The sequence below is a fragment of the Tauraco erythrolophus genome, chromosome 1 (assembly GCF_009769465.1).
Source record: "Tauraco erythrolophus isolate bTauEry1 chromosome 1, bTauEry1.pri, whole genome shotgun sequence".
Lineage (NCBI taxonomy): Eukaryota > Metazoa > Chordata > Aves > Musophagiformes > Musophagidae > Tauraco > Tauraco erythrolophus.
Genome location: NC_141465.1, coordinates 90,562,481 through 90,577,304, shown reverse-complemented (window position 1 = coordinate 90,577,304; position 14,824 = coordinate 90,562,481). Strand labels below are relative to the sequence as shown.

At 41.9% G+C, this 14,824-nt stretch overlaps 1 protein-coding gene across 1 annotated transcript in view; it reads left to right on the top strand.

Moving 5' to 3' along the window:
• PIBF1 (progesterone immunomodulatory binding factor 1) overlaps positions 1-14,824 on the top strand; it is a 128,334-nt gene that overhangs the window by 62,837 nt on the left and 50,673 nt on the right. The window contains exon 10 of the mRNA XM_086611658.1: positions 10,440-10,605. Within this exon, the coding sequence (XP_086467784.1) occupies positions 10,440-10,605 (166 nt within the window). The remainder of the gene's footprint in view (positions 1-10,439; positions 10,606-14,824) is intronic.

The window sequence follows — 14,824 nt, the reverse complement described above, 5'->3', positions numbered from 1 at the left end:
GTGCCCACTGGGCTGAGTTCACCTGGAGAGGACTGAGATCTGAGAGAAACAGCCGCATCGACAGCAGGTCAGTGAGGATGGAGCGGGAGGAGGTGTGCTGCAGCCGAGTTTCCCCTGCGGCTGATGGTGAGATAGCAGGCGGCCCCCCTGCAACCAGGACGGCCTCGGTGGAGCAGAGACCCACTCGCAGCCCGTGGGGAGAAGATGCCTGAGCCTGAGGATGGTCGTGTTGGGACGCACAACAAGACAGAGAGGCATCTGGAGTCTGTGTGACGACCCACGCCGGAGCGAGTGGCTACAGCTCCCTAAGAATCCGAGACTGTGATTAAGCCCACACTGGAGCAATCTGTGGGGAAGGATTGTTTCCAGTGGGCTGGACTCACGCTGGAGAAGTTTGTGGATTTTTCCTCGTGGGTAGGGGATCCATTGGAGCAGGGGAAAAGGGTGTAAGGACTCCTCCTCCTTTAAGAAAGAAGCAGCAGTAACAGCACGGAATGAACTGACCTGCACTCCCCCAGTCCCTGCCCCCTGTGCTGCTGGGGGGAGGAGGTAGAGCCGGGAGGAAAAGGAAGGGGGCGGGGAGGGGAAGGTGTCGGTTTTAAGATCTGTTTTTGTTTCTTTCTGTCCTCTCGAGTAACCGGTTTTGTTTCCCTTTGTCCTTTTAAGTAACCATCAATAAATTGTTTTGCTTTTAAGAAAGCTCTGCCTGTTTTGCCCGGGACCATGGTTGGTGGGTGCTCCCTCTGTTCTTGTCTCATCCTTCAGTCCCTTTATTATATTTTTATCCTCTCCACTTTACTGGAGAAGCAGAGACTGTGTGAGTTTTAGTTGCTGGATCAGCCTAAAACCACGACAACCCTTTAACTTGTCTATGTTTCCCTTTTAGATTGTTGTCTAGGAGAATTCTATAAAGTTATTTCTTTTGATATCTCTTCACTAGGCTTTGGAGAACTCTTTTAATAGCCTTTGTGTTTTAAAAAGAGGAATCATTTATCTTTGGGGTTATTTTGAAGTTTTATTGAAAGGATCTTGTGAGCTGATAGTTTCAATTTTGGATTCACAAACTAGATACCTTTGTGCCTGCATCTCTTAAAATACCTGGTTGGTAGGTATTCTCTGGCCAACTGTGTATACTGATACTTTCTATGTTTCAAGTTTGTAGTTCTACATAGATTTAGAATTCTTCATCCCCAGAAATGTAAATGAGAACGCAAAGGATATAGATCTTGACTGAGATGTGTAGGCAGAGAGAAAAGCAGCTACCATTAGATTCCTCAAAATTACCAGAGTGACTCTTTCCTTCTATTAATTTATCTAAAAAACAGTTTTTGAGGAGGACACAGTGGAATTATATCCCATTCCTTATTATATGCTTATTGGTTTCTTCAGATCCATTCTTTTTGTTAAGGATGCTGTTATTAATGTCACTATACTGAAAAAGTTCAATTAGGTTATTTGAATATATTTTGTGTTTATTTCATTGAATCAAGTAACAAAAGAGTTAACTCAATCAAGATGCTGATTAGTTAAACCAAGTAATAACAGTCTAGGTAAGTGACTGTGAGCAAACTAAGCATGCATCAGCAGCACTGAATTAACACAGTGTAGCAACCACATCCTGTTTCATTTTTACAAAAAAAGCATGACAGGATTTGCTCGTGTTTTTTACAGTAGCTCGAAAGTAAATGCGCACTTTTAGGAAGTGGAAGACTGGGTTCCACGTCCCTCAGAGCTCCAGGACTGAGAGAAAACTCCCTAGTGAAGTTTTATTTTGAAATTCTTGTGACTGAAATAGAACTCCTGAGCGCAGGCTAGGCTGGGCTGAAGCAGTCTCTACCATTACTGTTGAAGCTGTGTCTCGGTGCAGGAGCGTATCTTAAGTTTCACAGAGTCAGAGTCAAATAAAAGGAAGCACAACTGCATAGTCCAGAGACAAGGAAACGGCCATGGATTTCAGTCCCTGCCAGTCAGCATGATTTAGCAGATATACCTAAAGCAGACTTATCTTTTGTAGTGTTAATTCTTCCCATTCTTAAAAGAGATGGAACACTCATTGTGGTAATTAGGTCACTGTAGCTGTCCCAGTGGAATAAACAGGAAGATAAGCAACTACCACTCATCAAGATGTGCCTTTTATATGTATATTCTACAACCCCACCTTTAACTTTGCTCTTTGCCGGTCATGTTAGAGGTTAGTGAGAAGATGTGTGCAGCAGCTGAACTGTTTCTCTGTCTAGTGTAAGGAACAGGAATACATGGGAAGTATGCCTGTCCAATCTAGTGTGATCCAGGCGTTAGTCTAGTTAGGTAGAAAGAGTACGTGGGTTCTACGTACCGAGGAACTCCACTTATCGCATACGTAATTTTGGGTTTAGGTGTCCTGAAACTACAGGTAGTGTGAAACAGCTATTCATTTTACTGAATCTTAATGTTTGGAACTAGCACTTCCTACAGACTACAAAATAGTGTGTGGAAGCGTTGCCTCCAAGGAAGATGTTTCGACAGACTGAGGATCAGAGGCCAACACATAACAAATGCTTAGAATGCTGCAAAACACAAAAATCTACTTTGAAGCAAGCAGCTTTAAACAAAGCTTCTAAGCTTTCTCTCTCAAACAGATTTTACTAAACCACATGCAAAAGTACTGGATGTTTAATTACTTGATACGAAGCAAATGTAACATCTGGCAAGAACTTGCATGTTAAATCATGTTTACCCTTTAGCATTTAAGCTATATGTTTCTGGATTTTTTTTTTTTAATAACAATCTAAAACAGGAATAGTATGCTGAAAAAATCTCAGGACATTATTTGGGGAAAACATTTTAAGTGAAAACTATTTCAGCAAACAAATTTTTCATTGTTTTAACAATTTGTAGATGGCATCCCTCATTTTCTGTTTAATCATTATACTCAGAGCTTTTTTTTCTTTTGTTGGAGGTATTAAAATATTTTGTTACTAAATGCATTGTTATTTTAGTCTACATTAGAAATAATTTAACATATTTGATAGACTGAACAGATAGAATGAATGAAGCAATAAATGGTACAAAAGACAGAAAATGTCTATAAAGTTTGTGTAACAATCTCCATAAAATACGTGTATTTAAATGAAGAATGACCGTTTTCTTGCCCATTTTGTAGTAAATATTAAAACAGACTTTCAGTTTATGAAAACAGCCAGATACATGAAGCATCAGGCTTATGTTTAATGCTTCAGAAGCCAAGCAATGAAAGCATTTGAAACTAAGGATCAGAGTTCCTGTATTTTTGGTTACTTAGTGGGTAGCGTGTGAACTCAATTCATGGGAAATTTTTGATTGCTCAGAAACAAGCCAACCAGTTTCTAGTATCAAGGATCAAAAAGAGAACCAGTGAAAACAAGATCCTTTGAGTGCTCATGTTTGAACCGGAGTCTCACAGTTTGCTACGTGTATGGAAAGCGTATGTGCAGTCTGTAATGCGACTGAGTTTAGTTTAGGCCTGTCTAGACTGCTGTTACTCCTTCTGTGTCTCCAAGTGGCTCAATGAAGAAAAGGGGAGAAGAAAAACAAATATCTCGAGTAGAAAGAAAGAAAATAGAATTGGAAATCAGGAGAAATCAGGGCTGGTGCTGGGACAGCAAGGGAGGAGGGCAGGAACATTAGAGGACATGTCGGGGCTGGAAGTGGGAGATTTGCAATAGGACAGGTTAGGGAGGAAATGTCTTTAGCATTTAGGTTTCTCAGCAAGTTTGGCACTGAACCAAAGCACAGACATTTGTACAAATAAGAGAGTGTATTGCAATTACTCTAAAGATCTTAGATCTGGAACTGACCCATCTGTGGAGTCAGGATGATTTCACAACTTACAGGGTGTTTTCCATTTTTAAACTTGAAAATAATGTCTAAAATATATCCTAAAGAGTTTTAGGGTGGTATAATCAAGTTTGCAAAATTAGAAAAGATTGGTGTTTTGTATAATTTTGGTAGGACTACCTTTGGAAAATGTATTATTTGTGTGTATTTGCTTAGCATTCTTTCCTATTAATCTTAATACTAGGATTTGTTGCATCTTGAATGCTTAATTTTACAAATTTATTGTCATCTAAAGTACTTCATTGTTCAATTACACTTTTGAAGAGTACTGCCGTACATATCTGGTTTTGTCAATGGGATAGACAATGGTAAAAAAGAGCCTATTTATGTTCGGTAAAAACAGATCAGGGTTGCTATCTCAGTACTTGTGGGATGCTTATAAGAAATTGGAAATGTTAAGTGAATCTCACTTTACGCACATAAATTATAGAAATCTTTGAATATCAATATTAGATTAGGCTGTGCTGGATGTGTTTTGTAGTTCCTCCACTCAAAAAACAGTTGGCTGCTGTTTCTTCAGTATATGGACTACATGATTTTACCATGAAATCTTTCACTTTACTCTCATCATACGCAGATTGTGAAATGTTGTCATTATACACCATTTCCAAAACCAGACTCCTCTGATGAAGGAGGAGTCTTTAAAATCTTAAAACCATCCTTTCAAACAAGTCCCTCTCTGAATATAGTCTCTTCTACTTTACTCTAGAAATAACCCTTTTGATAACCATTTTGTGATTCTGCTTTGGCAAAATTCAGGCATTGTTGACTAATTATGCTAATGGCACAGAGACAGAATCACAGAATAGTTTGGGTTGGAAAGAGACCTTAAAGATCATCTTGTTCCGACCCCTCTGTCAGAGGCAGAGACACCTTCTACTAGACCAGGTTGCTTAAAGCCTCATCCAGCCTGGCCTTGAACACTGCCACGGATGGGGCATCCACAACTTCTCTGGACAACCTGTTCCAGTGTTTCACCACCCTCATTGTAAAAAATGTCTTCCTTAGATCTAATCGAAATCTACCCTCTTTCAGTTTAAAACCATTGTCCCTGGTCCTAGCACTACATACCCTTGTAAAAACCTCCTCTTCAGCTTTCTTGTAGGCCCACTTTAGGTACTGAAAGGCTGCTATAAGATCTCCTTGGAGCCTTCTCTTTTCCAGGCTGAATAATCCCAAATCTCAGCCTGTCTTCACAGGAGAGGTGCTCCAGCCCTTGGATCATCTTTGTGGCCCTCCTCTGGACTCACTCCGGCAGCTCCATGTCCTTCTTGTGTTGGGGACTCCAGAGCTGAATGCAGTATTCCAGGTGGGGTCTCACGAGAGCAGAGTAGAGGGGCAGAATCACGCAGAATCACAGAATGTTAGGGATTGGAAGAGACCTCAAAGGATCATCTAGTCCAATCTCCCTGCCGGAGCAGGACCACCTAGATTAGATCACACAAGAACACGTCCAGGCGGGTTTTGAACATCTCCAAAGAAGGAGACTCTACAACCTCTCTGGGCATCCTGTTCCAGTGTTCTGTTACTGTGAAGTTCTTCCTCATGTTTAAGTGGAACCTCCTATGTTTCAGCTTATATCCATTTCCCCTTGTCCTATCATTGGATGCCAGTGAGAAGAGCCTGGCTCCATCCTCATGACAGTCACCCTTTACATATTTATGGACATTAATGAGTTCTCCCCTCAGTCTCCTCTTCTCCAAGCTGAAGAGACCCAGCTCCCTCAGCCTTTCCTCATAAGGGAGATGCTCCACTCCCTTAATCATCTTTGTGGCCCTGTGCTGGACTCTCTCAAGCAGTTCCTTGTCCTTCTTGAGCTGAGGGGCCCAGAACTGGACACAATATTCCAGATGCGGCCTCACCAGGGCAGAGCAGAGGGGGAGGAGAGCCTCTCAATCACCTCCCTCAACCTGCTGGCCACGCTTTTTTGGATGCAGCCCAGGATACGTCTGGCTTTCTGGGCTGCAAGCACATATTGCTGGCTCATGTTGAGCTTCTCATCCACCAGCACTCCCAAGTCCTTCTCCTCAGGGCTGCTCTCAATCCATTCTCCACTCAGCCTGTACTTGTGCTTGGGATTGCCCTGACCCACATGCAGGACATTACACTTGGCCTTGTTGAACTTGATGAGGTTCTCACAGGCCCATCTTTCCAGCCTGTCAAGGTCCTTCTGGGTGACATCCCTTCCTTACAGTGTGTCCACAACACCACACAACTTGGTGTCATCTGCAAACTTGCTGAGGGTGCCCTCGATCCCACTGTCCATGTCACCAACAAAGATTTTAAACAGCACAGGTCCCAGTACTGACCCCTGAGGAGCACCACTCATCACTTGTCTCCACCTCAACATTGAGCTGTTGACAACTCTTTGAGTGCAACCTTCCAGCCAATTCCTTATCCACAGAATGTTCCATTCGACAAATCCCTGTCTCTCCAGTTTAGAGACAAGGATGTTGTGTGGGACAGTATCAAATGCTTTGGACAAGTCCAGGTAGATGATGTCAATTGCTCTTCCCTTATCCATCAATGCTGTAACCCCATCATAGAAGGCCACCAAATTAGTCAGGCAGGATTTGCCCTTAGTGAAACCATGTTGGTTGTCATCAGTCACCTTCTTAACTTCCATGTGCCTTAGCATAGTCGCCAGGAGGATCTGCTCCATGATCTTGCCGGGCACAGAGGTGAGACTGAATGGCCTGTAGTTCCCTGGGTCTTCTTTTTTCCCTTTTTAAAGATGGGGACTATGTTTCCCCTTTTCTAGTCATTGGGAACTTCACCGGACTGCCACGACTACTAAAATATGATGGATAGTGGCTTAGCAACTTCACCTGCCAGTTCCCTCAGGACCTGCAGATGTATCTCATCAGGCCCCTTGGACTTGTGCACGTTCAGGTTCCTTAGATGATCTCAGACCTGATCTTCTCCTGCAGTGGGCGGTTCTTCATTCTCCCAGACCCTGCCTTTGCCTTCTGTGACTTGGGCTGTGCGGTTAGAGCTCTTGCCAGTGAAGACTGAGGCAAACAAGTCATTGAGTACCTCAGCCTTCTCCATATCCCGGGTAACCAGGTCTCCCGTTTCTTTCTGGAGAGGGCCCATGTTTTCTCTAGTTCTCTTTTTATCACTGACATATCTATAGGAGTTTTTCTTGTTGCCCTTGATGTCCCTGGCCAGATTTAACCCTATCAGGGCTTTAGCTTTCCTAACCTGATCCCTGACTGCTCAGACAATTTCTCTATATTCCTCCCAGACTACCTGTCCTTGCTTCCACCCTCTGTAGGCTTCCCTTTTGTGTTTGAGTTTATTCAGGAGCTCCTTTTTCATCCATGCAGGCCTCCTGGCCTTTCAGCGTAATGAAGTTGAACTCTCATTCCAGATGATTCTTACATGTGGGGTTTTTTTTTTCCATTTCCCTCATCAACTCAGTCTGTAATTTCCCTTTTATTCCCAACCCTTATTCTACTGTGAGACAAAAGCCTCTACTCTTTCACTATGTCAAGTTTGCTAAAGTTTCTTGACGGAGAAAAATCCTGCACACCCGCATTCCAGTATTTTTTTTTACATAATAGTAGTATTAAATCATGGAATGGTTTTGTTTTCTTTTGTTTTCCCTTAGAGATCATCTAGGCAGATTAAGGAATGTATTTTGACATTGTGTTACAGGACTCTGTACACACGTGCACACACGCTTGCGCTGAAATAGTAGCCAAGAAACCAGAGGTACTATCTGGCCAAGTAAGAGCAGATATGACAAAGAAACTCTGAACGGTGCTACGGTGGAGGAGTTACTAGTGAGCTCAACAGTGTCGTAAGGTCAAAAGAAAACCGACCCTTCGTAACCTTCCCAGCACAAAACAGATCATGCACATGGAAGCTACTTCAAATTTGGAAAACAAAGTGCGAAATTTTTTTCTGAAGTTACTGTTCATGATTGGGTTGATAGGCATGCTCCGGAAGCACCCAGCTGATTGAGTAGGCTTGCAAAATCCTCAGAGAACTAGAGACTTCTCTGGAAAGTACAGAAAGTAGATGCAGAGAAGTATATACAGCCTATGTTTTTTCATGTTTCCAGTGTGTAAGCTCTGCACAGAACAGATCATTGAACCTCAGACTAATTTAAGGTCTGAAGCTGTGTACTGGAAGGCGTTGTCATTTATTTTGTGTAAGGGCAGAAAATATGAATTGACTGTTGAAAGTCAATAAATATGATTTGTAGGTAAGTTTCATTTGTGTGTTGCACTGCACGTCAGTTGACTGGGTGACACATATCTTTGTGAAGACTTACTAATTTTGGAACAAAACAGTCTTCCCAGGATTGTAAACAATGTGTATAGCAGAATAGATTTAGTGTTATGCCTGCAGCCAATCGTGTACAAAGCGTGGAGAATGTAAGAGTGCTGAAACTATTTTTGTGTGGTAAAATGATAATAGGAACATACAGTCAGAGAGCAGTGATGGAATACTGAAAGTATCAGCACTTGAAAATCATCCTCAAGCAAAATTGACAGCCGTAGTCGGTAACCAGATAGATAATTGGCATTTAGCAGTTCAAATGCAGTAACTCTGAGAATAAATGTCATACTACTGAAAAATAAAATTGCTTAAAAAAGAGCGACCTTTTCATGAGCTCAGTAGGCAGAACTTCCGATCTCTGCTCACACAGCCTGTGTGGGAACAATCTCATTCATGCATTGAATTGTTTACTTGTACACGGATGTCTACAGAGTGATTATAAAGGGCATCATAATGACACCTTTTGTTCTGTTCAAGTTAATTCCAGTGAAAATTGCTTCCTCTTTGTGCCTTAGAAACATTCCTACATGTGAAGTCCTCCAGGAAAGCATTTGAAGTAATCCCCTTGTTTTTGTTAAACACTCTCAATCCCACCTAAAGATCAGGTGCTAAACAGGATGGAATTGTGTTGCATCTGCTTTTTGACAAATGACAGCTCACATAACAGCCGTGCTGGGTTAGAGTAAAGGTTTATCTGACATTCTAACAATTCGTTGTTGAAAGACTTTTGTGTGAGATGTACCATCTTGCATTTAATAGTTGTCAAAGGGTTTCTCTGCTCCAAGTTTTTTCAGTATCCTCTTGAGTAAGTGTTAATTTTTAGCATCCACAGCATCTTATGGTACGGAATTTCACAGCTTTCGTGTGTGAAGAACGACTTCTATTTGTTTTGATTCTGCATCTGCTAGCTTTATTAGATGCCTTCTCATTCATCTATTGGAAAATACAGTTGATTCTTATTCTCATTCTCTATGCCACTCATGATGTCACAGGGCTCCCTTATTTCTTCCTTTTCCTTACACCATCTCTTTTCCAAGCTGTAGAGTCCTAATTAAGTAATTTTTTTCCACACAGTGCAACTGTGTAAGTGCATAATGTTGCTGGTTGTCAAAGCTAATCCTTATTACCCTTCTCTGATGCTTCACCAGTTCTGTTATATTCTTTGTGAGGTGACGTACTAGAAAGGTAGTCAGTGTTGAGAATGCAGGTAGCATCATGGAATTGTAAAGTGACATGGTGATTTCCGAATTTTCTCTATTGCTTTCACAGTAATTCCCAAAATGTTGGTTTTGACCATTATGTAAAACTGAGCCAAAGTTTTCATGGATTTATCTAGTATAACCCCAAGATCTCACTTGTGAATGAAAACAGCTAGAAGTTCATTGTTTTCTGTATAAGGTTAGGATCGTTTTTACAGCCTGTGAATTACTTTGCATATATCTCCTTTGAATTTCTTGCTATTTAATGCCAATATTCTTAAGCTTTTCTACATTCCAGTAATTTAGAATTCTATCAGCAAACTTTTTTACCCCGCTTTTTTGAGATTGCCTGTGAAGTATAATGAGTAGAATGAATGAAGTCCACTTCTAAGTGGAATATTATTTATCTGTCACCTATAATTATCTTATAGTGATATTCTCAAAAATATACTTAATTTCTGTTTTTTGAAAAGGACCTGTGGTTCTGAATGATTGTGGAAATTAATACACCATTGTGGTCTAATATTTCTTCTTATCTTTGGTTATGGGAAAAAGCAGTGTAGCTGATATCCATGATATCCCCAAGGGATGTGCCATTGATGTCACTGATGTCTAATACCACTCCTCCCTATCGCCTATAACACTTGGTGATGAAGACAGAAGACAATATCTTCTTAGTATCTCTCCCATGGAACAACTTCAGTGCATACATTTGTGTACCGAGAAAGAGATTTGCATTGATCTAACATTTTTAAAAAATAGAGTATACTGTAAGGTCATTCTCATTTGATTGTGCATTAACAACATTCTCAGAAGAGCCATGGACTGAGTTTTCCGCCTTCTGTGTTTTATTGTCATTTATAGTATTGCATTTTCCTAATGATGTTTCAAATACAGGTTTGATGTTTCAAATACAGGTTACAATAGTTACATAGATAACCCTACTAATGTTTATTAAACTCTTAGAAATACTATATTAATTTCTGAAATTTATACCTGTAATGAACAGAACTAGCATGTATTCGAAGTTTGTTTATTTTTGAGTTGTCAAAACGTTTTGGTTTGGTTTTTTTGGTTTTTTTTTTTTTCTTTTAGGTATAGACAAATGCAGCTTGGCACAGAAAGCAAAGTAGCTGAACTTCTTCACCAAAGTAAGTTAAAGTCTTTTGAAAGTGAACATGTTCAACTCATGCAACAAGAAACAGCTAAGAATCTTTCGCAGTGCCAAATGGAATGTGAGAAGTATCAGAGAAAGCTGGAGGTATGTTGTATGAAGAGACAATTTACAGAGCATTACATAGTTGTTTTCAGTTAGAATGTAAAATGGAGAAGCTTGGGGAGAAAGTAGCAAAGAACATACATGGCCGAACTAATATTTCCACCAAATTCTGCTGAAGCAGAATCTAATGACACAGCTTATTAAATTTGACCAGTTCAATGGAAAACAAGACTCAGGGGAGAGGAAGAAAGCAAAACAATCTTTTACAGAGAGATGTTGAAGGCAGTACTTCATTCACGTGAGGAACACATATGCTCGTATCACAAAGCTGCTTATATCAGTCTATGTGATTATTGTAGGGAAAGAAGACGGTTGGACCAGAACAGTTACGGTGAATTCAGTACCATTATTAAAAACTAGGATTTGTAGTAGCGTTGTTACACAATAAAAATACTTTTTATTGATACACAATTCTGGAACAAATTTTTACAGCTGAAGAAGTCACAGAGAGCACAGTGTTTACAGCATTGAAAAGAGCTAACATTGCTAATCCTATCCTGATGGGTTGACCTTGGCCAGCTGCCGGACACCCACCCAGCCACTCATGCACTCCCCCTCCTCAAGAGGACGGGGTGGGGAGGTAAATAAGCTGAGAAAGCTCATGGGTTGATATGAAGATAAGAAGATTACTTAGCAATTACCATCATGGGCAGAAGAGACTTGACCTGGGGAAAATTGATTTCACTTATTTTACCAATTGAAATAGATTTGAATGGTGCCAAACGAAGACGAACATCTTTTCCCACCCCTTTTTCTTCCTTCATTTCTGACTCCTCTGCCTCGCCCTCCCTGAGCAGTGCAGGGAGGGATGGGAAATGATGGTTAAGATCAGTGCATCGCCGCCTCTCTTTGCCGTTCCTTCCTGCTCACGCTTTTGCCCTGCTCCAGTGTGGATCCTCCATGGGCTGCAGCTTCCTTCAGGAGAAAATCTTCTCCTACCTGGGCTTTTCACAGGTTGCAGTTCCTTCAGGGTACGTTGATGTGCTCCAGCATGGGCTGCAGTGTGGATATCTGCTCTGGCATGGTGTGATAGTTTGATGTGTGGGGGGGTGTTCTGGTGGCAGGGGAGGGGATTTGCTCCCTGTGCCACCAGATCTGAGTCCCATCCCCCCCCGGGGGAGGTTGAGCCAAGGCGGCGCCTCTGCGAATTGCCCTATTTAAGTTGAGACAAAGGGGCGGGAAAGGGGCTTTTTGCTCAGGAGCGAGGAGAGAGCAGGAGGGCGCTGCCCTCGCTCCCGGCTCCCGGCCGAGCGGCCGCTCGGGCCCGGGCCGGCGCCATGTGCTCAAGATGGCGCCGGGGAGCCACATGGGGGACTCGGTAAGCGCCCCACTCCCGGGGTGCCCGCCGGGCCGAGCTTCCCCTAGAGAGGATTAATATCTAAGAGAAGACAACCACAACGACCGGGTCAGCAAAGATGGAGCAGGAGGAGGTGTACTGGAGCTGAGGCTTCCCTTGCAAATCGGTGTGAGATTGCAGGCGGCCCCCCTGCAGCCAGGGTGTACTCGGCGGAGCAGCGACCCACTCGCGGCCTGTGGAGAAACCCACGTCGGGAAGGAGATGCCTGAGCCCAGGAGAGGTCGTGGAGCAGGGGATGCGCGACCAGGTACTGTTGATAATGGGGCATGGAATGCACGACGAGGTCGTGGAGGCATCTGGAGACCGTGGGACGACCCACGCCGACGCGAGTGGCAGCAGCTCCCTAAGAGGCCGAGACTGGTAAAGCCCGAACTGGTGCGATCCATGGGGAGGATTGCAATCCTGCGGGCAGGACTTACTTTGGAAAAGTTTGGGGACTTTTTCTTTGTGAGTAGGGGATCCACCGAAGCAAGGGAAAAATGGTGTAAAGACTCCTCCTCCTTTAAGAAAGGAGCGGCAGTAACAACATGGATGAACTGACCTGTACTCCCCCATTCCCTGTCTCCCTGCGCCGCTGGGGGGAAGGCAGAGCCAGGAACGAAAGGAAAATAGGGGGTGGGGAGGTTGTTGTTTTAAGATCGGGCCTTGTTTTCTCTTTCTCCTCTCAAGTAACCGGTTTCGTTCCCTTTTGTCTTTTGTTTAGTAACTGTTAATAAATTGTTTTGTTTTTATGAAGAAAGCCTGAGTCATGTTTTGCCCGAGACCATGGTTGGTGGGTGCTCCCTTTTCGGTTCTTGTCTCGACCCTCAGTCCCAAAAAAAAAAAACCTTCGACACATGGTGTTTCATGGTCTGCAGGACGACAACCTTCTTCACCATGACCTACTCCACAGAGTACGAGAGAATCTCTGCTCTAGAACCTGGAGCACCTCCTCCCCTCCTTCTTTCACCTTGGTGTCTGCACCAAGGCTGTTTCTCTCACATTTTTCCCTCACTGCCATGCAGCATCTTTGTCCTTTCTTAATACATTTTCCTCGAGGTGCCTCCACCATGGCTGAGGGGCTCAGCCGTGCCCTGCGGTGGGTCAGTCGGAGCCGTGTCCAGCACGGGGCAGCCCCAGCCGCTCCTCACGCAGGCTGCCCTGCAGATCCCCGCCAGTGCCTGGGCACCTGCGCCTAATGTACCTGTGTACATAGAGTTGAGTGCCTTAGACCTGTTTGTCTCTGCAAGCTTAGGATTTATTGTCTCTCAAACATGTACTTTCAAAAATGGATCCTATCCTGTTCACCTATTTTAGTATTGGAAAGGTGACGAGTATTCAGCGGAGCAAACTTACTTTAGAAAAAAATTTCTTCACCTGTGTGAAGTTAGTCTCAAAATCATATCACTGAGGAGAATTTGTGAGATTTAAATGAGATTGGTAGCGTATGTCTAAAACAAATGTCAGGATACAAACTGGACAGGACAGAATAACAACCTTTTTTCCAACTGCCAGCTATGGCAGCTTTCATTTTTTGGAGAAGGATGCTGTCCTTCAAGTCCCCGCATTTCTAGTGCTGAACCTGCCTAGGGTGTTTATGAAAAGGAACTACAGAGTGGAAACAGAATTAGAGAGTTTTAGAAAAAATGTAATTTCTTGTATTTTCTGTATTGGGACATTCAGATCCTGGCTGATGAGGTTAGTTGTGGTCACGAGCACTGGGAGTGCCAGTTTTGCTAGACTTTGAGGTTGCTAAACAGATTTTTAATTGCACAGGACATATCTAAACTTTCAGAAGATAGTTAAATTCAAGTTATATTTCCATTTTCTTTGTGGATATTTATTTGATCTGAATAACATCTTCAGTATTTGGCATTCAATTCTACTAATGCTTTTGGCACTTCCTGTTCTCTTTGGAGAGACGCTTTGAAACCAGTGCTCTTTCATTAAAAAGTGTTCTTGCAGAATTTAAATATTCAATGTTTGAAGCTTTTACTTTTGTTCCTTTTGACTGAATTCTTAATATTTCAATTTCCTGTCTTACATATAGTATCCATGTACTAAGGGTTTTTTCTCGTCCTTCTTATAGGATATTGATCTTAATTAATAGGGTAGTCACTAGTGTCTTGTGGCTCAGCTACAGCTGCTTTGTGAACCAACTCTTGTTTTTGTTTGGATTTTAGCATAGAGCAGTTTCTCTTCTTATGCATGCTAAAACTAGGAAACAGATGGTTTATATGTTGTCAAATTTGAACATTTATCCTTCTGTGACACTAGACCAATCTTTTATATTCGAGTGGCTGGTTTCTCCAAGTATTGTGCATTCTTTAGTTTCTGACAGTGAGTCTGATATTAATGCTGTATACACTATGCATATATTTCAGTATCTCAAGATCTACATTCAGTTGTCATCTTGAATGTTTAGGATTTTTATTTGGGAAGTTAGTATTAAACTTAGCTACAGTACTACTTGGTTATTACTTTACCTGTTTGGGTGGGATTTTTTCTGCAAAGCATGTAGATTACTACTTTACTTACCAAGGACTTTTTTATTCCAATTGGTTTTATAATATTTATGTTGTCAATGTTGATTCCTATTTTCAAGCACTGTATCAAACTTTAGTTCTTATACAAACCTTCATAACTTTTACTTTTGAATATATGGTTTTAGTTTAAGCTTAGTGGATTAAGTATTTACATTAGTTCTAAATTTTAATGTTATATTTCCTTCCAGTAATAAGTAAATAATAAGAATCTGGAATTTAGGAATATCTTAAACAACAAATTTTGTTATTTGTGCATTTACCATTCTATAAAGGAACTTCTTTTTTTAATTGATAACTGAAATCTGAATCCAGTTAAAGC